This window comes from Lampris incognitus, chromosome 14, assembly GCF_029633865.1.
Source record: "Lampris incognitus isolate fLamInc1 chromosome 14, fLamInc1.hap2, whole genome shotgun sequence".
NCBI classification, from domain to species: Eukaryota; Metazoa; Chordata; class Actinopteri; order Lampriformes; family Lampridae; genus Lampris; species Lampris incognitus.
Genome location: NC_079224.1, coordinates 26574637 through 26600625, shown reverse-complemented (window position 1 = coordinate 26600625; position 25989 = coordinate 26574637). Strand labels below are relative to the sequence as shown.

The following is a 25989-nucleotide window of genomic DNA, read 5'->3' as shown; positions in this document are numbered from 1 at the left end:
GCCAAAAGTGCTTACCCAGAGATTTCAGCATCTGGACAAGGTCTGATTCTGGCATAAGGTTTTGTGAGACTATCAATCACAGATTGATAAAACTGACTTCGGTTAATCGTGTCTACCCTCAAGGAGTTCAACATCTTTAAACAGGCCCATAGATGTGCACTGTTCAGCCTTCAGTGTGGATTTACCTCCACTCGCTTTCATGGCTGTCAGTATATCAAGTGCTGAATGTGGCGACTGGCATTCACTAGAGACATATCTCTCTGCTGAAGTTTCAGTGAGAGGCCCCACAGCTCACGGAGTATGTCTTTCATGTAAGCAGATTCAGTAAAAACCCAGTTTGTGAGGCGTTCGTGTAACCCCAGGCATTTCTTCCTCCAGGTGTCACTGCGAGATGCATCCCTGCTTGCTGTTTTGAAGTGGTGCGCTAAAGCAGGGTAGTTATTCCAGACTGCTTTTACAGTATCAAAACTACTCGCCACCCACCTGATGTTGAATATCTGTCCGATTTAAAATTTGCATATTTAGATCTGCAGCTGCTTCCTCGAGCAATCTTACATTCTTTGCGGACTGGTGGTACAGAGAGTACAGCTTGGAGATAAAAAACTTGAAGTAGTTACATCCAGAAACCTCTTTGAGAGAGTCAAGGACTGCCAATTCAAGGTGGTGGGCCAGGCAATGTATGAACTGAATGTTTGGGAAATAGCATTTAAGCCTTGCAATCACTCCAGTGGTTTTGCCAGTGAGAACTGAAGCCCCATCTGTGGCGATGCTGATGAGGTGTTTCCCCAAAAACTCATAATTCTAATCCCGTGTGGTGAAAGCTCTGTCTCAAGCTGTTGTAAATTGATTCTGCATCTGTGCCCCATGTCAGTTCTACAGTCTAAAAATACATTGTCCACAACTTCTTTCCCACACACATCACATCTCACGTATTTAATGAGAAAAGCGCGTCCGTGTACTGTGCTTTCATCAATGGTGATGCTGATTTTTGATCTCTTTAATGTCTGAAACAAACATCTTCCACATTTGCTGTGCAATATGGCCTACAATTTCAGAACACAAGTGATCTGACTTGTGTACAGTGCCTACTTTTGCGCCATTGAGCTCCTGAAGCTTCATCGAAGCAGGGAGCTTTTTATAAGCCAGCCTTTCCTTGGCCACCATATAGGCGGATCTGTGCCTGGCTGCTTATGTCCCTGTTAATCCACTCTTCCGATAAGTGCGTGCCAATTACCTTTTCAGAAAGCAGAAGGGTTTTTGCGTGTCTGCATACTGTGCATCCCAAGCTTCCACCCTAATGAATAGCCATGTGTTATGAGTCATCCATTCCCTCCACTGCTGGCTAGTTCAGTTAGGTGGGAGAGAAGGGTAGGTGGGGTTAGCATCATTATTGGCCTCTTCCTCTTTCGAGCTATTACCCCCATCTCCAGCTTCTTCTGTCGGCTTGTCCTGCACTGTCACACCGGGCATTGGCGGGTTCATGCTGACAGCAATCCCAGCAGGTGTAGCATCAGCGTTGGTTGTAGAATCACCTCTTGCTGTGGTTGCTCTTCGATCGGCTTAGATTTTTTAGTTAATCCAAAATTTGTGACTAAGCTCCCTTGTTTTCTTTTTGACATAGCTATCTGTATGCCGACTACAAAATAAAAATGAATAATGGTGATATGGCACGCAGACTGAGTGGGACTAAGGGAGTTTTTTTATTTTTCAGAAAGATTGTTTTTTTTTTCTGATTGTGCTGCCACGCTTCGATGGCGATGGCAAGAATTGCATGCATGCCGGTATCTTTATTAAAAGTGAATTAGTGAGCCTCATGTATGAATCATGCATCAATAATAGCCTAATTTTGTGCATGAGCCATGATGATGAAGACAGAAAAATAGAAATGCATAGAGACCCCCCCAAAAATTTTTTTTTTTTCACAAATCATGTTTTCAGGGGAGCTCATGTCTTATTAAGGGGAGCCAGAGGGAGATAATTAGATCTTCCACTTCCATCCATTATCCAAACCCCTTATCATGCTCTCAGGGTCGCAAGGATGCTGGAACCTATCCCAGCAGTCATTGGGGGGCAGGCGGGCAGACACCCTGGATGGGCCGTCAGGCTATCACAGGGCCAGAGCTATATTTTATCTATAATAATATACTCTATCTAATTAAACAACCATTTTAGGACCTAGGTGAAAGAACTGTTTAGGGAAAACAGATTTTAATACTGGCATACTAAACATTCATGGTGTTACTTTGTAGATGTTACAATACATTTGGCAATGATAGCAATGCTGTTGGACTTTAAAAGCAGCATATATAGCTTGGCAGGGTCATATTTTGAGTTCTGGTATTGGGCTGGTTTTGATTGGCCATTGGGCTGGTTTTTAATCACACAGATCTGGTAACCCTGGCCGACATTAACAGGGTTGTCACTGGTAGAACTGACATCCAGCCCAAATACGCTGACTTTAGACACTGACAGCCACACGCAATACGGTCCCTAGAATAGATGAAGGATATCCCAGAGGCGAATGCAAGCAAAGGACTGAGTAAAGATCCCGTAGCAAAATTACCCGTGTAGTTACTTATCCTATCCCTGCTATATGCCAATGTGAAAACCGGCTGGCCTTGCTATACGCATCGGTCTGTCATTGTACACAAAATAGCCCAATATTTATCTCGTTGTTGCCTTTAACACACAACCAGTTTAGCTAACGTTGGCTGTCTAGCACCAGTTACTTCCTGCTTCCTGTAATACCCAAGTTTAGCTAGGATAGCTAGCTAGCGTTAAAATGGCCTAAGCAGTTGTGGGTAAATACACATCGAACTTAGCTAACAACGGCAAAGCTTATTAATAAACCAGTCTTACCTTCACGTGGGCCACTGAAAATGCTCATTGTAGTAGTGTTCTTTTGTGTCCATAGTTATTTTCATAGTAAGTTGCTCGATTACTTTCCAAAAGCAATGTGGTTTCCAGTGGCAGACTGAAGTACCTGTCTGCATTCCCTTGATCTGTACGGGCAAGAAACTCACCACGTTAATGAAGAGAAGCGGTTTCCCCGTTAATTTCCGTTGAACTTCAATTTGAAGCTTTATCCTATCAACAGCTCTCACGCGCTGCATAGGGCCACTCATTAAACCCTGTTCCTTCCGCCTCGTCTTGATTGCGGCAGGTGTTACGCAATTTTGCCTGCCCGCCGAGAATTGCACGCGCCTCGCGGGAGCACTGTTTTAAGGCAAAGTACTGTTTAAAAACAATATAATGCAGCGAATTCAGGGAGCAGCTGAGAAGTGAACCAGCGTCTCCCGCACCACGGGCGACTGCCCCTCCCAGTCAACTCAAGAGTCCGACCCATTAGCCAAAGGCTAGCGAGCCTATCCATCCATGGTCGTTACCCCGCCCCGCCCCGCTCTTTCGGGAAGCGCGTCCCCGCGCGTCAGTATATCAGCTCCGCCTCTGGGCGTACGCGCTTCCGATGGGCTCACGGTCTCACCATCCCACTTCTGACTACTTTCGGCTGCTCCCGTTGGGGGTCGCCACAGCGGATCATCCGTTTCCATTTCTTCCTGTCTTCTGCATCTTCCTCTGTCACACCAGCCACCTGCATGTCCTCCCTCACCACACCCATAAACCTCCTCTTTGGCCTACTTCTACCGCCGCAGCCGGGACGCGAATCCACGTCTCCCGCGCCCCGACCGACCACGTTAACCAGGCTACGTTAAGTCGCCCGTGGTGCGAGAGGCCGGGGTTCGCGTCCCGGCTGCGGCGGTTCCCGGCTGCCCCCCCCCCCCCCCCCGCGAATTCGCTACAATAATCTTCTTTGTCAGGCTCATCAATGATGATAAATGATCCTGAGTCTATGTTTTTTTAACGTTTAGAGTCATCAATGTTTTATTAGACTCAGAAGTAGTACATAGCATTTCCTTTATACGCTTAGTCTGAAATGTGATGTTTTTTTATTGGATTCCAGATAGTTATATAAAAATGAGCTTTTTAAATGGGGAAGAATGAATGTCAAATTCACTCTGTCAAAGTCAATCAAATAAAATATGTGCTGATAAAACCATTTGATTCCTATCAAACTTTGATTTGAAGTGTCACTACCGAGTTTTAAAGGCTGCGTGCATTATTGGGCAGAAACTGATCGTTGCTGCCTAGTAATGCATACCCTGTTATTTCAGCTTGGGTCATTATTAAATGTATGAAATTCACACTGCTGAGCCAACACGGCCCAAAGTAAAAAACCATTTGATTCAGAGAGCTCAACGTTACAGTGTGGATGCATTATCCCTGGAGGGGGAACTGGGGGGGGGGGGATAGCGTGATCCTCCCACGTGCTACGTCCCCCTGGTGAAACTCCTCACTATCAGGTGAAAAGAAGCGGCTGGCGACTCCACATGTGTCGGAGAAGGCATGTGGTAGTCTGCAGCCCTCCCCGGATCGGCTGAGGGGGTGGAGCAGCGACCGGGACAGCTCAGAAGAGTAGGGTAATTACAAAAGAATCTTAGGAAATATTCACAGATATCTGGTGTTGCTTCAGGACAATTTGCGACTGCGGGGTTGAATACTGTATTTTTTGGATTAGATAACACTTCGGGTCTACGGGTGTGTTTTTATGATGACATCAGAAAAACATTTGGTCCTCTCTGCTTTGACACACTGTTGGTATTTAGCCAGATAGTATCTCAGATGCTGGTAAGACCCTTGGAGTTGATCTTTTTTCCATTTACGCTCCGCTCTCCTGCATTCTTGCCCAGCCGCACAAGTTATGGTGTTAAAGCAGGGCCGAGCTTTGATTTTAGCTTTTCTAACTTTGTAAGGGGCAATTGAGTCTTGAGTGTAAATGCAGTTGAATACTGTGACCAGTTGTTCTGTGCCCAGACCCCAGGGGAGCTTTAATGAGAGAGAGTAATAGACCTGGAATAGTTTCCTGGCAGACAGGGTTTAGGAGTCTGGGAGGGGGTTGATGAGGAAAACATAATGGGCCAATGATCAGATAAACTGATGTCATTTATCTGGACATTGGGGACCGGGATGTCAAAAGATAAAATAAGGTCAAAAATATGACCATGTATCATAAAAATGTGAAGAGTAGGAGCCATGACTAACTGGGTAAGATTGAAGGAGTCAATTAAATGTAGAAAATCCTGCTCAAGTGGGGTTGATGGAGAGCAAATATGAATGCTCAACTCATCTAAAATTAAAAGGTTTTCAGATTTAGTAACTATAAAAGAGAAAAAGTCAGAGAATCCATCAATAAAAGTTTTGTTGATTTTGGGGGTCTGTATATAAGTGCACAAAGTACCGGAATTGACTGTTCAATCTTACATAGCAGTAATTCAAAACTTACATATTCATCAGTTGACATGGGTTTACAGATAAAAAAAGATCACTAAAAACCATAGCCAAGCCCCTACCATGGCCAGTAAGCCATGGTGCATTAAAAAAATTGTATTTTGGAGGACACAACTCTGAAAAAGAGCTGATCCCACTAGGTCTTCACCAGGTTTAAATGAGAAATAAGAAATCTAATGAGAAAATCTAAAGAAATCTAAGTTTAGTGTATTCCTTTTTCAACTTGCAGTGCCAGTGCCTGTGAAAGGGGGAGCAATACTTTCTCTCTGGCCACTAAAGATGGGATGTTTGGAGTTGTGGGGCAGTTCAGGCATTGAAAGAGACGTGAGCGTGCAAGCACAAATCAAACCAACATATTTCATTAACAGAAAAGGATAAAATGAACAAGAGTAGATAATCTCTGAGAGCCCTTAACAGCAGCATTAACTCATATGGCTTCTTGTCCCATTCCTCATCTAGCTAGCCTGCATGAATTGTTTAACTAGCTAGTCAAGTGATAAAATGGGTGAGCTGAGCTATTCTCTAGCTCTAGCCTTCATAATAAGATAGCATTTTTTTATTGGGTAGCAAACATTGCATTAGGCCAATCATGATTTGCATCTTTAATGTTTTATGTTAACTATAAACTAGATCGCGTCTGTGCAGTCCCGCTCCATTATCGCCATGTCATAGGGAGAGAAAACGACAGTCACCCTTTGGTGGTGGCCTCCTACCATCCATCTGTTCATTATCTTAACTGCTTATCCTGCTCTCAGGGTTGCAGGGATGCTGGAGCCTATTCCAGCAGTCATTGGGCAGACACCCTGGACAGGTCGCCAGGCCATCACAGGGCGCGCGCGCACACACACACACCTAGGGACAATTTAGTATGACCAACTCACCTGACTTACATGTCTTTGGACTGTGGGAGGAAACCGGAGCCCCCGGAGGAAACCCACGCAGACACAGGGAGAACATGCAAACTCCACACAGAGGATGATCTAGGATGACCCACCAAGGTGGACTACCCTGGGGCTTGAACCCAGGACCTTCTTGCTGTGAGGCAACTGCGCTAACCACTGCACCACCATGCCGCCGGTTGCCTCCTACCCTAATGCGAAATGGCTTGAATTCACCATGGGGAATTTAAGGAAAAGCTACTTAGGCCACATTGCAATATTAAGGCAATGATGCCACCACTTAGATATGATCTGACTCTACCTTTAGTGATTCTGATTATCTTTGTGCAGCAACAGACAAAATAAAACTTTTTGCAATGATTTTTAAAAATTATTTTGTAGTTTCTTACTGTATATCCCCAAAGCACGTGATTCCAGTAGTTGTGTTGTAATGGATTTGTAACCATTTTTCGAGCATTGGTTAATGGAGAAATAATTGGAGATTTCAACTAGCGTCCCACAGCTCGAGCCGTCCATCCCTCAGACTCAAGTACACTCAGCTGCAGTCTACAGTATGGGGTGTGGCTACACATTCGAGGGGCAAGGCTACATGTGGGCCCCAGGTTAAGGTTAGGAGAAGGGGGTGTAGCCCCGCCTTGTTCTGCAGGTTGCAGCAGTTGTGGGCTACTCCTCAGACCTGGACGTGCTGCAGCAGCATTATGGTTCATGCAGAACATCTCAATACATTTGTTTGTTAAAGGACAGGTTTCCTTTTTTCAAACCCAGACCTCATTGAAACGTTGGTGGCCACCATTTAGAGTCACACAAGCAAACACTTCGCTGACTGCCCCAGTATTGAGACACTTCTTGCTGGGCTTCAACACAGTCTAATGGGGCAATTGTTCAAGCCTTCAAAAATATTACACATTTACCATCTTTGAGTTCAATAAAGCGAACCTACTTGCCCAAATATAAAGTGAAAAAAAATTGATTTTGGGAGATATGATAGATATTTCTGATGCTGACCTCCCTCCAAAATAGGTCTGATGATGCATATCTTCTCAAAAGGAGTGAAGAGATGATTCCATATGATCCGCACGACATCAATGTCTTTAAAGAACAAAAAAACAGGGGCATTGGTCTTAATTAAAACATTTATTTGATCCAATTCTTTGGAATGTAGTAGTCAATGATCAGAGTCTGTGACAACAGAGACAGATGAGTCTGGGTGCGGACCAGAGAGTTAAAGTATAAACATTTCTTTTAGTCACTTAAGGCCTCACTGCTTTTCCATTTTTTTCTAAAACCTTTCGTCCTTTCGCAGTTTTTTTTCTTTTTCTTTTAGATCTGAGACGGCAATTTACAGAAGCAGTATTGAAAATAAAATCATTTCATTGTAGAAAAAGAATCAAAACCATGGCACATATAATCTGTAACGGTACAGAAACACAAGGTGATATTATACAGAGTAAAGAAAAATGTTACGTTTAAATGTTTCAGAGAGACACGTCTAAGCTTTTTCGATAATGAAAAACATCTCTGTAAATTTTACATTTCAGAATTATATCACATCATCTGAAACCATGTTTTAAAAGAACCAACCATAACACTGTCCTCTCCTTCCTTCCTTGTCTCTTTTTATAAATCAACATCATAAACACATAGATTTTTTTTTAAATATATCAGTGCAATATTATCAGGTCTAGTGCTGCAGCATCCCTTCTCTTTTAAAAAGTGACATGAGCCCTAATGATATTAAGATGAGAAGTAAAAGGAAATAATGCAAATAACAACAATAATAAATGGTGGACTATCCCTTTAGAGTTAGACTGAATCCAGAGTTTGATGGCGAATATTTCTGTCTAGGTTTGCCGTTGTGTTACAAACATGTGTATTTTAGACGTTAGAATAAATCAAAGTTTTGGAAATTACATTCTTTGTGTGTGTGTGTGTGTGTGTGTGTGGGAACCGAGACCTAACAACGGGTTTCATGACAATATTCATTTCAGATGATCTGTTAGAGCCTCTTACGTTGATTGGTAGTACTGGTCGTCTCCACATTGTTCACTAATTTGATTGGCTGTCAGCTTTAGGTGCTGACAGGAGGGTTGGGCTCAAGTCCCGTTTGATTCGAGCAATTCATAGAGTGGTTTCTTTACAAGCCAGAAAGAGTGCTGCAGCCATCCTACCCTAGGGTGGAATAACAGAGTGTTATGTTGCTAGCCGCTGAACAACCCTGACTTTACGTGCTGAACCGGCTGAAGCGACGGTGAGGCCTGCGTCCCTCACAGGCCACGTGATGCCACCATCAATTCAGCGTTGACACACGTCCTGCTGCTGCGGAGCTAGCTGAGGGATGTGACACTTTGTCCGCCAGTCTGATCAATCACATTACATTATACAAGATATATGACTTCATTATAAAGCTTGAAACTCGCTAAATATCAACAGCATTTGCTGAATGAGTGATAGATCGCATTTCAGACCTCCGTCAGAATGAATGACTACGAGAGCCCAAGACAATTGCAATGACAGATATTTCTCCTCTGATAGTCAACACTGGAAAACAAGGATGACACATACAAATCACATTATCGTGGCAACCTTGATTCACATCTCTGTGCCTTGGCTCAACACAGTTGGCTTCACAAGTCTTTTCCGACCCGACAGTCACATTACTGGGTAAGAGCCACTTGCAGTTTTACAATTCACTTCCCAAACTGCTCCCGGAGCCAGAGCTCGGTGGCCTAACAGGCATATGATGCACCATTTAGCCAGGGTCAAAACAATATTAGCATGCAAATGCTGCGCCGCTGGAGTGACAGACTTCTGGAAGAGCCCACACGTCCCCCAGCATGCCGACAGTCTCTTGCCGGCACAGGGCACCGTCCTGCTTATAACCCCCGAACAAACGCTTTAGCCCAACGGGAGGCTTGTCTCTGTAAAGTCAAAGCAGTCACCATCAGGTAAAAACCACTGACACGATTCAAACACACAACATCCCCCGTTCAGAGACAGTGGTAATCAGACCATATTGTTTAATGGACACACACAAGGCACCCCCCCCCCCCGTCAACATATGTGTTGCATTTCGTGTGGTCTCTTCACCGGTGCCGCGGAGACAGATCCTGTGCGTGTATCGGATCTGATGATTAAAGTGATTCTGACCCAGTTGTAGAGAAGGATACTGCAGCACTTATGTTCTTTCTTTTTTTCTATAGAAAAGGGCGCTCAAATATATTAAAACCTATGTACAACATATTGGATGGGTCATGTGCCATGAACGGGTGGTGCACAGGGTTCCTACACATTTTCTGAACCTCACACATTGCTAAAAAATAACATTGCAAGACCAAATGTTACATTTCAAGACTGGATTTTGACATTTTGGTCAGTATTCACCTCGATGAGTTTCTCAACTGTAACACTGTCGACTATTTATGCCACTTCATAGTCAATCATAACACTAAAAATACAATTTTTTTTCAATGGGGCAATGATAACAAGTGTTACCATGTGTGTGTTGACAGGTAACTGTGTTTTTGTCGACTTGAAGACCTGTGTGGGAACCCTGGACACAATTCTTGCCAATTTCAATGTGCTGCTTTGACTGCAAAAAAAGGGGCCATATTAACAAGGTCATTGTGTGATATTGTGTGCTGTTTGCCTAAAAAAAAAAAACCCTTGCGAACAAGTGGGGAAACGTCACTCCACTGGCAGATCTTTTTCACCTGAATTCAAAACGTAAGATTTCAAAAGTGAACACCAGCTCAGCGAGGTCATGTTAAGTCTACTTTTTCTTTCTTTCATGATGTGTCGATGAGAAAAGAACTGGTGGGCAAAAAAAAAAAAAGGCAACTGAAATGTTTGAGAAAAAAAAGGCACTGTTGGGATCGGACGTGGGTCGAAGGGGCTAGGGATAGTACCCCCCCCCCGGATGGACACAAACACACCCACATACATACTGAATGGATGTGTGCAGGCACACACATACTGTGCATGCACATGCACAGCTCAGCTGGGGAACCACATCAGAATTCACTGTACACAAACACGCATGAATGCAACTGACACATGCACTTTATGTATGCACACAAACATGACCACAATATGCAAACACACTCAGAGGGAGACGGCAAACCCAATGACACAAACTCCATGTGAACAGGTGGGTTTTTTTTAAGCGTGACACAAACATGCGCATTTGCAACCACACACACACACACACACACACACACACACACACACACACACACACACACACACACACACACACAGTCAAACAGCCAGACATCAGAATAAGTAAACTGAAGTTCACAATTTTAGCTGTTACTGTGAAAAAATGACCTCGGGAAAAGAAAACAAAAAGAAATCCAAAAATTAAAAATCAAATCTTATCTTTCCTGAAAAAAGTACACAAACGATAAATACTTTCATCTGAATTGGTCTCAACACCAGCATGTGATTAACATGAAATTAACAAATCACGGCGAAAGAACAAATATAATCCTTAGTGTTCTTTTTTCTTTCTGTTTTCTTTTTTCTTTTTTTGCTGTACAGATTCTTTATACACAGTGCCCCCTACTGGTCAGTTCATCCCACTTCAGCTCCTGAGGGAAAAAAAAGAAAGAAAATCAACAGCTGATTCATTTTTCAGCCCACCCTGCCGTCCATCCGGTGGCTTTAGTCCAACCTGTTCCTCTCACTGATTGACTGCAATTATGTGTCCTCCGAGAGCGAAGCGGCTCCCCTCTGTCCCCTCCGCCGCTCACGCCTCGGAGTAGTTGCTCTGTCCGTTTATCTTGTCCTTCTTTAGCTTCACGCCGTCCACCAGCTCAAAGTTATAGTTTTCCAGGGCGGATAAGTTCCTGTCTGTCATGCTGCCCTGCGAGCAGGCGCAGTAGAGCACCACGCCGCAAATAGCGCCCAGGAAGACGCCCAGGGCGGACATGGCGATTATGGTGATGAGGATGGGGTCCAGGGTCTTCAGCATGTTGCCCGGACCACCGAGATCATCTGTGTCCTGGGAGAGGGAGTCCATGGCTGTGGGAAAGAGATGACATGAAAACGACGTTCAACATCATGTAGTCATGTTTTCGTGTAGTTCTCGTCTTTAACCTTCGTATCCTCTCTTTCACCCACACCTCCCATAAATCAGTCATTTCCATTCATGAACACAGTAAAACAGCATCTTGGAGCAGATGGTGCAGTATAAACAGAAAATCCATATATTTTTAATACACGTAGGCTTTCTGAAAAATAAGGGTACTAAATAGTAAACAATTCATGGGTAGGAATGTTTAATATTTACTTATTCCTGTCAGTCCAGCTTCTGAACACCGACAGAGGGGTTTGTGTGTGTCCATATACTTTTACTCTTGTGTTTTATTGTTTACATTTTAATTTCTTTATTTTACCATCTTTTTTTACATATATTTTTATATTCATATGTGTTACTTATTTTATATTGTATTTTAAGCTTGTGCAGCACTTTGGTTCAACTGTGGTTGTTTTAAATGTGCTATATAAATAAACTTGACTTGACATTACAGGAAATATGTTACTTTATATGTAAGGCAACACAAAATACTATTGAGTTGAGAAAACAAATGTATTTGGTGAACACATAAAAACTTGTCATGATGAACATCTTAATGGCAGAATGAGAGTTTTGCGAGGTACTTACGTAGGATTAAGATATCAGTCGGTGGAGAAGTAGGAATTTCTGGATCTGAGAGGGAGGAGGAAAAAAAGCCCATTACACTGAGACACAGCTCTTCCATCGTTCCTGAAGCACTCAACAGGACAGAGAGTTGAGGTTGAGTATGGGGGTTTAAAACATAAAAGGATGGAAGACAGTAGAACAGAACAGAGTAGAAACAAAATAGAATAGGTTCCAGTAGAGTACTGCATAGTAAAGTGTTAAACCATAATATAGAATAAAGAAATGTATCATGGGGTCAGAGGGCTGTCACTACATACCCTTGCACTCCTCAGTGTTGATTTCATCCAGGATCCGGATGTTGTCCACTGCTATGTGTCCCGTGCTACGGCTGTCCCAGACGCCTTCTATCACCACCTGTACACGACGACACATGGCCGGTGGGGAAACAGGGCTTACCATGAACACTGTGTCATTCTGACTCTTTCAATGCTCTATGCATGCTGGTGTGGTGCATTTTATCAGATGCATCCGCTCAGTCATCCATCCATAATTTTTTTTGTCCATGGTTTGGTGGAGCCCTTCCAATTTTATACCAATGCCCTGGATGGAAATACTTGTTTCTGATTGGCTTGCAGGTCTGTAATATTTTCATATGTACTCAATCTGGGTTCTGAATCAATACCCCTGATGCACTGTTAATATCAAACAGCAGCTAACCAAAATCACAGTAAAGAACTATGTACTGTAGCTATATCCTTATTTAGTCCTACAGTTGTGTGAAATAATTTTATATTGAGAAAATATACAAAAATGGATGCTAATTGGCAATACATGGGCAGCAGTTGAGTCTCCAGAGGACCGGGGCGGGGGCGGGGGTACATTTGGAAAAATACATTCAGAAAAATATATTTGGAACTAATTTATACAGATTGTGTGAAAATATTTTTGAGGAAATATTGTTCTTTAAAAATTAATCTTATTGACAATTTTGTTTCCCCCACTATCTACGTCTACTTCAAAAGTGCCTAAGAATTAAAGACAGATGACAGCTATAGCAATATAATAATGATGGACAAGGTGGATTTAAAGAACTTCACAAGGGAAGCCTCTGCCTTGCGCATTATCACTTACTTACTTTGTTCATACTCACATTGATACCTATGGGTAATTTAGTGTCTCCAATTCATCTGACATGCAATTTTTGGACTTGAAGAAAAAACTCATTTGGAGGCCCATGAAAACACAGGGGAGCATACAAACCCCTCACAGGGCTGCCCTCAATATCCATTTGTTATGAGACCTGGACAACCGCAATGCTGTTGCTAAACAAGTTATTTCTCTATTGAACAATTACATATGTTCAAGTTGAGATTCGCTTCAGATGGGCATTTTTGATCTTTCTATAGTTTGCAGTATTTTGCCATTTTATACAATTTTTGCAGTTATTGCAAAGCATTTTTTTTACAATCATTTTAGTGATGGGGCACTCTGTAAATCACCAAGACTGTACCTGATATGAGGCGCTGGAGTGGGGTAGTAAAACTCGCCCCTCCCTCCATTGGCTCCCCTGGTGTCCGCTGATTGTCCACAGCACCTGCCGTCCCTCCACCTCCTTCCTCTGCTTGATGTGGAGTGCCCCTGCGTGCTCGCTGGACATGTGGTACCAGAACGACAGGCATAGGTCAGCGTCCGGCGCCGTTATGGGCAGGCTGGATAACCTTGCCACCGTCTCTTCTTTCTCCCCCTCCTCCTCCTCCTCTTCCCCCTCTTCATCCTCAATGACTGGACTTAGCTGCATGTACATGAAGTTCCCCGGTCCGCCTGCAGATGGCAGTAAGACACTTGGTGAGAGAAGGTAAGCGTCCCAAACGTGTTTGGGCGATACAAGAGTCTGCAGTGGTTGATTGGTAGGGTGTTTTCTGCGCGCGCAAATATATTGCCATGTATAAAAACTGCATTTTACTGTACACTTAACAGAAATGAGAGAAGTGTAAAACACTGCCAGTGGGGCAACTTTCCTTTGGTAAAGACTACTGAATGAACATACCGTCTGTCCTCTTATGGTATCAAAGCATCCCCAAAATACTATCACATTAAGCTTACGATCAAATCTTTCATACTGATTATCCAGTGGAGGTGTACTCTGAGTGTATGTGAGGTTATGTACTCCTATCATCTGAATACCCCTGGACAGCACAATAAATGAACATCCTTCAATCTCAATGCATCTTCCGGTCTATTCTATTCTTCATGTATACTGTATGTTGGTAGTGTGTATGGTATGTGTGTGTTTTTTTGTGTACGGTCTACCGTCTATCTGCACCTGTCCCATTTGCATCACACTGCCACCAAGACAAATACATGCTCCTCTTCTACACTTGCTGATAAAGGTGAGTCTGATTTGGACTTTGAAAGGTTGAGAAAAAAAACTCCAGCATGACCCTCTACATGTTTAGGGTTACTTACCAACTACATATGCAAGGACTGGTCCTCTGGCTTCTAGCTTTGACAGATAATTTTCTATGTTTCTAGAGTTAAGAGATTGTTTCCTATGTCTTTAGATTTGAAAGGTTATTTCCCATAAAAAAAAAAAATTCTAGGTCTGTCCTTGACAATCTCTCTCCTGAGCATGTTGTTCTAGCACTGAGCGCTAGAGTAGCAAAATGTTGCTACTTTTAGTAACATTTTGCTGCTTCCAGTGGTGGCTAAGCTCAGTCATTTCTCCCTTTGGGCAGTTGTGTAGCGCTGATAGATAACAACCCTGCCAAGCCTCTTGAATAATGACGTCAAAAGATCAGTGACGGGGCGTTTGTTCAACACTGCTAAGTTAAAGGTTTAATCCTGAAGGCTGTTGTTTACCCTACTGACACGACCATACTAGCATTTGCATCGGTGTTTGACCACTCCCAGAAATCCATTTGGAATCAAACAATGTTGCCAGTGATTTGGAAACTTGTGAATTAGCTATTGTCTTAAATTCACCATTTATACAAAGTATCAAATATGCACATTTGTGCACGTGTAAATCTTCAGCATTCCCGCTTCAATCAAGCAGCTGACAAATACATCAACGTCTGTAACACACACATGTCACGTTGTCTCCTACCTGTGTGATCCAAGGTCGGACCTTTGTGGCCTGTGGGTGCCCCACTGGCCTGGATGAGCCACTCAGCCCCCGTGCCCGTCTCTTTGGTCCAACCGCAGAACGACGAGAAGTCAAAGTTACAAGCAAACCACAGGTATTCTGCAACCAGAGACGGATCAACGGTCGGATGAGTGCAAATCAATAGACTATCACTTCCGAGTCTGAACACCACTTGTTCACTTACACCATTTAGCTGAGTGGGTCCACAGTGTGTGCAACGGTGGCATAAATTCCAGTGGATGGCCAGCAACACAAGCAACCAACAGAAAATAGCGCGAGGGGGTTTCCAAAATAATATATAAAAATAAACACTGCTGTTTCCCAAGAATAATCAGTTTTCAAGCTGCCAGTATCTCTCAGAAGGACTATATTAAATGTAATAACTCCCCTCGTTTTATATTGAGAGCATATCATTTTAGGACAAACTGTTCCCTCCATTAAAAAACTGAACAAGTGAATCCTCATAAATGCTGAAATTATTGTGTTCGCTTATTAAGCCCACATGGAGCGATAGCTGAAGGGGAGGAAGACAGTGGTTAAAAGTGGATCTTAAAGCCTTGAAACGAATGAGACACATATCCTTCCAAAGGGGTGTGACTCCGCACTAGAAGGTTGGTGCTTCTTATCTGTAGATGTGTGTGTCACGAAGCCCTTCAAAAGCAATACTGTGTCACAAGACACAAGAACTCAGTTTCACGGTTTACAAAGAAAAGCCCCAATACATACATACATATGGTCAGAGACAGAAAGACACAGAGAACAATAGGGATGGAGATAGAGAGGGGGAGGATGAGACCAGGGAGAGACCAAGGAGGAAAAGAGAGACAGACATGGAATTAAGACAGAGAGTGAGACCCTTAACTTCTTCCGAACCGGTTGCATGTGAAAGTGACAACCTACTAGTAATTGAAATTTACTCGACTCCCTGCAAACCATTCATTAACAGAATTTCAGCTAAATGCTTAAAACTGAAAGTGTAAAATGTACAGAACAGTATTTGCGAAAGAAGGACAGAGTGAACACAAGACAGAGAAAAAGACAAAAAGAAACAGACAGAGACAGAGAGAGATACGGAGGGACCTTCCTCAGTGACAAGGAAGGGAGGGGCATGGCGGTCCCATTGCAGGCGGATGTGGGTCGAATATGTTTCCCAGACAGGGGGGGAAAAAACTGTTTCCCTCTCCCTCCCTCTGGCCATAGATGCAAGCAGTAAACTGGCGGCAGCGGTTCACCACAGCATCCAAATGAATGCAAAAATCTCCATAACACTGGATATGCTGTTCCTGGTAGACTAATAGACTGCAGAGATGCCGGTAGAGCCGGAGAGCTCCCAAACTGACCCCACCTGAAACTCTGGCTTGGATAATTAAGACCCAAGAGGCCTCCTGTCTCTCTCTCTCTCTCTCTCTCTCTCTCTCTCTCTCTCTCTCTCTCTCTCTCTCTCTCTCTCTCTCTCTCTCTCTCTCTCTCTCTCTCTCTCTTTCTTTTTCAGCCTCTTTCTCATACTATTCCCCTCTTTCCCTCTTCCACTCATCTCCTTCTCTCTTGTCTCTCATCATCTCTGTCTCATTTTTTTTCCTTCTGAAAATGTCCTTTATTCTTTATCGTGTACCCTCTCCTCCACTCTCCTTCCATTTTTTTTGACAGTCTTGCTGCAGTCCAGCCAGCAAGGCCAAATATTGCTCGGGGTAAGGCTCATTTGTTAGCTATGGCCACGAAAAAGCAGTTTGTGTTTATGCAAGCCAGTGTCATCATTCTCCGTAAGCACAGCCAATCGTATGAGACATAGGAGGAAAAAAAATGGCTGTTGGCTGAAATGAGACATAAAAATCTGGCAACATATACATGACTTTCAACCTCCTTTAACATTAATTGAAAAAAGGCTATGTGAGAATAAACAAGAGAAAAGAGGAGGGGGAGACAAGAAGAAAACAGAACAGAACAGAACAGAACTGAAGAGACCAGGGGCCTCATTCATCAATTGTTTGTACGTACAAATTTGTTTTTATACATCCATGGAATTTTTTTAGCTCTCAAGATTGTCTGACAGTCAGCAGCAAAGCCTGGTGGTTATTTATAATTCCTTCCCCCTAACATCTATGGTCCACCTCTTGCAATGAGCAATCACCCAGGCTTGCAAAGACATCAGTGTTAGTCAACTGGTGTCTAAATTCAGGGGTTAGCAGGTTCTACACTGGTCTGAGACAAACTTCAGGGCTGAAAAATCCCATGGGTGTGTACACACAAATTGATGAATGGTGCCCCAGCAGAGGATACAGAAGAGGAGAAGGCGTCTACAACGGACATGCTCACCTGGCATAAACTCCACGATGGGGTCTGCCACTGTGGTGCCACCTGTCAGAGACAGATGGGCACAGTCAGGGAGAGCTTAAAGGTTAAGGGAACAGGTCCAACCCACACAGATGCCAACACACCCTCAACACCCCCTGATAGTTTAAAGGATGACCTCACTAGCAGCCCTCATCACGCTTGTGTGTATGGCTGCACAGTGTAAAACCCCACCCCCAAACCTGCAATATTAAGTGAGAATTTGTATGGTTGTGTTGATACGTGCATAATTGTAATGATGTGAAACTGTGCTGCTCAGGAAGCAAGACAAAATTCTGATAAATCAGGCAAAGTATTATTGTATCTCAATCTCATTGTAATTTCTGAAGATTGCATCTTCATCTTAGCTGGAATAGTTATGCAGATGACTGTAAACAGTTTTCTCTCGTTTGTTGTGTCCGGCATCACTGACAAACCAAACTGTGCGTCAGAGCAAATTCTACGCATTAGCATCTCACCCCAAATTCTGGTGAAAGTATGTGTGTAGCACTGAGAGACAATTCAGAAAAAAGTAGCATATGACTATCCATGTGTTTTATAGCAATACTCAACCAAACAAATAAATAGTAATGTGTTGTTTTTGTGTTTAAATGATTAGTTCAGTCACTGGTTAGTCGATTGACAAAATAATTAATCCGATTATGATTTTGGCCACTGACTGATCATTTTATCATATAAATATGCCAAAAAAAAAAGAAAAAAAAAAGGTGTTTCATGCCTCATAAATGTTAAGATTTGCCTGCTTTTCTTTGATTAATCTACTCATATATTTTCGTAATGTGTGTGTGTGTGGTGTTAGTGTAGATAGCGGGACCGAAAACTAAAGCACTCATGATCCTAATTCTTTTTGGAGGTGGTAGGTATTGTTCCAGAGAGTAAGGGAAAAATCCCAGAAAATTAAAATTATGCATAATTATGCATAAATATGCATTTTTCTAAAAATGGCTAAAAACCACTTTTCTCGGCATTTCAGATGATTCTGAGCATCTTTGATTTTTTCACCTATATACATTTTTTTTCTGGGACCCCCCCTAACTTGGAAAATGTGACCCTCTCTCCCTTCAATGTTATTGTGTATGCAATGTCATGTATGTGAAATATGCTTGGTGACCATCGTCTACTACTTGCCATTTAGCCCCTTTCCACCCCCACTTGAAGTGGGGTACCGCTACATTGTAGCGGGGTTTTTCTATATTTTCGTAATGTGTGTGGTGTTAGTGTGTGTGTGTGTGTGTGTGTGTGTGTTAGTTAGTTAGTGTAGATAGCGGGACCGAAAACTAAAGCATTTATGATCCTAATTCTTTTTGGAGGTGGTAGGTATTGTTCCAGAGAGTACGGGAAAATCCCAGAAAATTAAAATTATGCATAATTCTGCATACATATGCAAAATATGCATTTTTCTAAAAATGGCTAAAAACCACTTTTCTCGGCATTTCAGATGATTCTGAGCATCTTTGATTTTTTCACATACATTTTTTTTTCTGGGACTCATGTTTTGGCATTATGCAAAATATGCATTTTTGCAAAAATGCACGTATGATCCTAATTTTTTTTGGAGGTGGTAGGTATTGTTCCAGAGAGGACCAGAAAAATAGCAGAAAATTAAAATAATTATAATAATTATGCATAATTATGCAAATTTTTCTAAAAATGGCTAAAAACCACTTTTCTCAGCATTTCAGATGATTCTGAGCATTTGGGAGGAGGGAGTTGGAGTGGGGGGGACCACTTTTCTCAGCATTTCAGATGATTCTGAGCATTTGGGGGGAGGGAGTTGGAGTGGGGGGGGTTTAGGGGCAGGGGGAAGGCGGTTAGCTGGCAGGATGAAGAGGAGGGAGATTTAGACGGGTGGATAACCAAACCGCTACATTGTAGCGGGGTTCTTCTAGTATCATTATAAAATGAATACTTCGTTTTTTTAGGGGGGGTTGAAGACATCACCTTGGGCTCTTGGGATTTGCAGTAGGGTTTTGTCATTATTTTCGACATTCTTTTAGATGAAATGATTAAAGACCCCATATTGTGCGAGAGGCTTAATGTAAGAAAAAATCAACAGAGTAATCTATAATGAAAATAATGTTTACTTGCACCCATTCACTTTGTGTGTAATTCACAAGAGTCACATCAAATTACATGAGGAAGAGAGCAAAAAAGAAGTTTTGTGGTTTACCTATCGCTGTGTCATAGCCCTCAGGCGTTTCTGTCGCAGTGGGACAACCCTCCTGTCCCTCCCTACAAATGATGGACATAATGCTGAGCATGGTCACAGGTGCTGTAGTGGTGGCGCCAAACGTCGTTGCCTGGAGTGTGGTGACGTGTGGTGTGGTGGGTGGCGGAAGAGTTGTGGGCTCTTGAAGGAAAGATAAAGAAATGAATACAAATATTAGATACACAGACAGACAGACAGACAGATAGATGGATGGGTGGATGGATGGATGGATGGATGGATGGATGGATGGATGGATGGATGGATGGATGGATAGATAGATAGATAGATAGATAGATAGATAGATAGATAGATAGATAGATAGATAGATAGATAGATAGATAGATAGATAGATAGATAGATAGATAGATAGATAGATAGATAGATAGATAGATAGATAGATAGATAGATAGATAGATAGATAGATAGATAAAGAGGAAAGAGCAAGATTCAGTTACTCATGAGACAGACAGAACAACTCATGGAGATAGAGAGGGAGAGGGAGAAGTGTGTGGAGAAAGATATGAGGGAGAGAGAGGAGAGACAACGAGTTTCAGTCAGAGACTATACCAAATCTTCAAATCCAGGAAACAGTCCTCACCCTGAAGTTAAACCAACATTCCTGATAGGATTAAGGTTTATCCATGTTTGTTTGCTTTTACAGCCTAACGAGAGCGACACTGTGACACTGAGCAGATCCCAGGTGCCCTCTGGTCTGTGTGCTGTTTGGCAACCCAGTAACATGAGCTACTATACACTGGTAGGTAGGCCTTCAGCACTACATACCAGCAGCTAGCTGGTAGCTATATTTACATTGATGTAGGTGGCAGTGGAAATGTGCCTGTTGTGGTGCTGACTGTCTTTTACCACAACAAACCACAGCAGCAACTGGATTTTTCATGTGACAGTTTAACCTATAACCTGCCAAAGAAGTTTTAGACCAGAAAAAATTATTATTATTATTTTTTTTTTTTTGTACAGAGACTGGCCAAACGGCTGATAAAATAAGAGCATGAATGACAAGGCATAGCTAAAACGTTCCCATATGTGGATGGTGTTAATTTTCCATTAATGATCTTACTGTTATGGGTTAATGTGATGTTGGGAGATGTTTCTCTGAAAGTTTTTTTGTGTTAATACGCAGGCTAAAACCGCTGTTTTGGAAGAGCAGTTATATAATGCATCAAAATAAACCCAGAGATAAGTGGTTTGGCACTTTTCATACCTGCTGTTAGTTGAACAAAACCATTTTGCAGTTAATTCTGACACACGGAAGGTATACACTCTGAAATAATCCTGTGTTAACATGTTGCTGTCAGGAGCAGCTGAGATGGAAACCACATCATGAAGTATAGCGACATCTCCAGAGAGCAAGTCAGAGGATTCACCAAGCTATGAGCAAGTTATAATTACCAGTATCATCATGCCTGACTGCTGATGGACCAGTTTGTGTGTGTGTGTGTGTGTGTGTGTGTGTGTGTATTTTGTACTTGGTCATTGAAGTGAAACTGTATTGATCTGGGACAGATAGTAAGCCATGCTGGCACGTGGACCACACAATATCTCCTGTTGTTGTTTTTTCCACTTCTTCAATCCTGCTCTCCTCTCATGCTCTCTCCTTTGCTTCTTCCCCTTTCCTCTCTTCTCCTCACCTTCTCTCCCTTTTTGTCTCACCAATGTTGCTCTTTTTTGCATGCATGCATGCAGGCACATGCACACACGCACACGCACACACGTGCGCGCAAACACACCTCTCTGGCTATCTTCTCCTCTCCTAACATCACACCCCCCTTGCCTGTCCACACACACACACACACACACACACACACAACCTTCTGTTCAATCTGGCCTGTTTTAACTGATCCTTATCTTTCTCCCTGCAGGGTAACCAGACACTCAAACAGACTCCCATCCCTCCCCTCTACTCCCCCATCCCTGCCCCGACCGTGAAAAGCTGACTTTCCCTGCTGCAATCTCAGTACCATGCCCCCCCCCACACACACACACACGCACCTTCTCTTCTTGCTGCTCACTTTTACATTCACTGCAAACAAATGCGCTCTCGGTCTGTTTAAAACACACACACACACACACACACACACACACACACACACACACACACACACACACACACACACACACACACACACACACACACACACACACACACACGAGTCCTGACCAGTTTTGCAGCAGAAGGAGCCGCCTGTCCTGGCATACAGCTACCTTTTATATACTTGCCCTTCTCGCCCTATCATCACAGCCAAAAAGACCCGTGGTGTGAGGAGTGAGTAATTTACCACTGATTTGTTGGGCTGACTGACTGGTTACCTGACTACCAGGCTATCTCTCTAACTGACTGGTTACCTGACTAACAGGCTATCTCTCTAACTGACTGGTTACCTGACTAACAGGCTATTACTCTGACCGAGAAAACTGCGGGGCTCAACACAACTGGTAGTGAAACCCACGTCCTCTTCAATCACAGCCTAAAATGTCTTGATGCAGACTGAATAATCCCGGGAAGGAGACCACAGTGAGCTGGATCAGTTCATCTAGACACCAACGTTGTGTCCAGATGAACTGATTCAACTTTCTGTGGTCACGACCTAAAACAGTTCGGGAACTTTGTATCTTGAGTGGTCAATGCAGCTTGAGGAAATCCTATTTTCTCAAGTCTATAAAAGTCAAAGCACCGTTTCAGAGCACCAAGATGAAGAACGGTCTCTCTCTCTCTCTCTGATGTCAGCATCACGTACATGAGCACAGCTCCTCCCCATTCCTGCCGCCGCCGTTGAACTTTGACCATGTCAGACTTTCGCTGCTGGTCATCATCCAATCAAATACAAGGGGTGAGGATCAGCATTATGTGGCAATGAAAAAGATGGCAGACACAGTGGAGGTTGACGGGACTCACCCTCCAGTTCACAGCCCAGGAGCTCCAGCCTGAGCCCCAGGCCCTCGTTTGTGGCCCTCTCCGGGTAAACCCTGATAAACCGAGACAGCAGGGGACCCACGGCCCTCAGCTCCGGAGTGTCATGGTTCTGATTTCCAATGAAAACCTATTGGGGGGAGGGGGGGAGAGAGAGAGAGAGAGAGAGAGGGAGAGAGGGAGGGAGGGAGTGTATGTGTATGAGTCAAACAGTTTCTTGGTCTTCTTGGTTTTCATGAGTTTATCAGGCCATGATCAATGCAATATAGAGCTCTAAAATGATGGCCATAAAACCCCCTCCCACATTCACATCACTCATTATATTGCTTTTGTCGTTCTTTAAACATTATTTTCAAACTGCATCACTGTCTATATTACATCACATTTTACAAAAACTGTAATAATTTTATTTTTACATTTATTGTGTATTATTTTTCTCTCTTTCCACTTTGTTTCTATTCTAATGTGAGAGGAACATTGTTGCCTTCACCTCACATTATGTATATTCATATTCGGGTCGCGGTGGCAGCAAGCTAAGTAGGGCACTCCAGACGTCCCTCCCCCCAGCAACGCCCTCCAGCTCCTCCTGGGGGATCCCAAGACATTCCCAGGCCAGATTGGACATGTAGTCCCTCCGCTGAGTTCTGGGTCTACCCCCAGGGTCTCCTCCCAGTTGGACGTGCCCGGTAAACCTCCAAAGGAAAGCGCCCAGGAGGCATCCTAATCGGATGCCTGAACAACCTCAGCTGACTCCTTTCGACGCGAAGGAGTGGCGGCTCTACTCCAAGCTCCCTCCGGATGTCCGAGCTCCTCACCCTATCTCTAAGGGTGAGCCCAGACACCCTACGGAGGAAACTAATTTCAGCCGCTTGTATCCGTGATCTCACCCTTTCAGTCACTACCCAAAGCTCATGACCATAGATGAGGATTGGAATGAAGATTGACTGGTAAATTGAGAGCTTTGCCTTCCGGCTCAGCTCCATCTTCACCGCAACGGTCTGGTACAACGTCTGCATTACTGCTGATGCTGCACCAATCCACCTGTCAATCTCCCGCTCCATCCTTCCCTCACTCGTGAACAAGACCTCGAGATACTTGAACTCCTTTACTTGAGGCAACAACTCATCCCCGACCCGGAGGGAGCAATCCACCATTTTCCGGTAGAGAACCATGGCCTCAGACATAACCTTCTTGGTACATTAATTTGGACATTATGTATATAGTAAATTATTTAAAAGTTTTTTTTTGCATAGTTTATGCCTGCTGCAGTACACGATGCAATGTCCAAGGGCGATTATGAAAGTTTAACTTACCTGCAAACCTCAACTTTTATTCAGACTTCAGTTAAATGGTACTTGCAAAAACTGCAAATTCTTGTTTTGGACAGCCCAGATTACCAGATACAAGAGGTTCACCACATCACTACATTCAAATGTTACACAAAACGGACTTTCAAATACTTCTCTGTGACTGTATACCCTCCTACACTTCATAGCATTCATTGTATGGCCCCATTAGACAAAGCCTGCCCACCAGCAATACAATGTTGGTTTTAATCTTCTTTAAATGCTGCTTTACTGTTGATTTTAGTGACTAGACATTCTGGCATACAAAATGTCTGGAACATGAGATAATTCATCCACCTCAATAAGTGGATGTTTTATCTGCAAGTGGAAGCGCCTCTGTATCCTTCATACTGAATTCAATTATTTTTACTGACAAGAACCTTGATTCAGCGTAACACCGCAGAGGCTCTCGCCTTTGAGCACTTGTTTAATGTGAACTGAATGCTGTTTGATCTGGGCCTGCTTTTAATGAAACACCGGTTAGTTTGATAAGGAACTGAAACAGAATCAACTTAGGAGACCCAGCAAAGAGAGACGGGAAATCAAAACCAGAGTCCATCCTTTCATATTTTTTACATAGAGGAACCGCAGAAGCAAACAGTTACTTTCAAACTGGGAAGCAAGTAGCAGGACACCAGACAGACTATTGGCAGAACAGCAGGGGGTTCTCCTCTCTGCCGGTCCCATCAAAGGCTACAGTGGTGATGCATTGTGGGTACAGTTGCTGATGTGACTCTGTGTGTGTGTGTGTGTGTGTGTGTGTAAAAGGGAATTAATTGTGTTCTGAAGAGTGTGAATGTGTGTTTGGATTTGCGTAAGAGACCATTTTTTGTTCATACAAAGCGTTTATGCATTTATGCCTTTTCTTGTATGTGTCAAGGACAGAACCTGTGTAACTCTAGCGTGTTCATAAGTGAGCTTGCACACCCATGTGTGCTTGAAAGTGCAAAAATGTTCATTTATGGCTTCATATTCATGTTCATACTTGCTTGTTTATGTGAGGATGTGTGGCTCAATCATTATATGGGTGGGTGTGGGTGTGTGTGTGTGTGGGTGTGTGTGTGCGCATATTATTGTGTGTGAGTGGGTGCTACAGGCATATCTGAACGTATGTTCTACCAAACCGTCACAATGCAGCCTTCTTGTCTTTTGAAGGGGACTAGAACCAAAGTTTATAAAAAAAAGGCACAGGAACCTGCCCACAGAGGCAGGGAGAGGTGATCTAGACCTCTGTCTGCAATGAATCAGCAGGATTCTCGTGGCGAACCCTGCTGTCCCTGCATTCTGCCATCTGGAATGGATACGGAGGGGATGTCGCCCAATGGGCCCGCTAGAAGGCGTGGAAGTAGTAAGGTTTCAAAAAATTAAATCAATTTCCTATTGGGAATCTGAGCAAGAATTGCTTTAATTGCCAAGTATGATACATTTACGAGGCATCGGTGCAGAGGCAATATTGCAAAAAGTGTTACACTGCAGAAAATATCCATCTAAATTTATATAGTGCAATAAACTGCAGAGTCAGAAAATCTTGTATTGCTTAAAAACATTTAAATTATCGGCCAATGGGGGAGATGTTCTCATTTGCTTTTAACGCTAACCAACTTTTTTCAAGAGTTCTCTTAACAAGTCAGTAACATAAATTTCTAAAAATCGATGAAACTGCATTGGAACAGGGGAATTAATCTCACCCAGTTTTCAGGAATGTTTTATTATTTTAAGGATGACAATTTTTGGACTTAACACGAGACACACCTCTCACAAAAAAACTGACATTGCGTTGTAGTGCTCCGGCATATGTCTGACCGGGACATGAGTGTAACATACTGATACAGTGCACAGTGACACAGGACTCATACAGTACCGTGGGACTGTGTGAGTGAATGGGTAAAAGAGGGTATTTATCAACTAGTGAGTGAAAAAGTGACACACAAATGAATGTGTAGCATCTCGTTGTGCTCGGTAGGAATGGACTACGCACTAACACAGCTAGGTCCAAGGATTCCACCCCCTTTAAGAAATGGCACTATGTAATCACAGTATTGGAAAAAAATTAGATAAAAGCAGACAATAAATAGCTTATGCTATATTCCACCAGAAGGCTGTACATAAATAGTACTCTGTC

General features: G+C 43.1%; 1 protein-coding gene across 2 annotated transcripts in view; it reads right to left on the bottom strand.

Moving 5' to 3' along the window:
* Nucleotides 1–7364: 7364 nt before the first annotated feature.
* LOC130124555 (neuropilin-1a-like) overlaps nt 7365–25989 on the bottom strand; it is a 94814-nt gene continuing 76189 nt past the window's right edge. The window contains exons 11-18 of one of the 2 annotated variants that reach the window (XM_056293957.1): nt 22507–22651; nt 19554–19733; nt 17348–17389; nt 14996–15133; nt 13400–13710; nt 12207–12303; nt 11911–11955; nt 7365–11267 (exon numbers count right to left, since the gene is read on the bottom strand). In XM_056293957.1, coding sequence (XP_056149932.1) covers nt 10993–11267; nt 11911–11955; nt 12207–12303; nt 13400–13710; nt 14996–15133; nt 17348–17389; nt 19554–19733; nt 22507–22651 — 1233 coding nt within the window. In that variant the 3' untranslated portion in view covers nt 7365–10992. The remainder of the gene's footprint in view (nt 11268–11910; nt 11956–12206; nt 12304–13399; nt 13711–14995; nt 15134–17347; nt 17390–19553; nt 19734–22506; nt 22652–25989) is intronic. The other variant, XM_056293958.1, reaches the window with a different exon arrangement.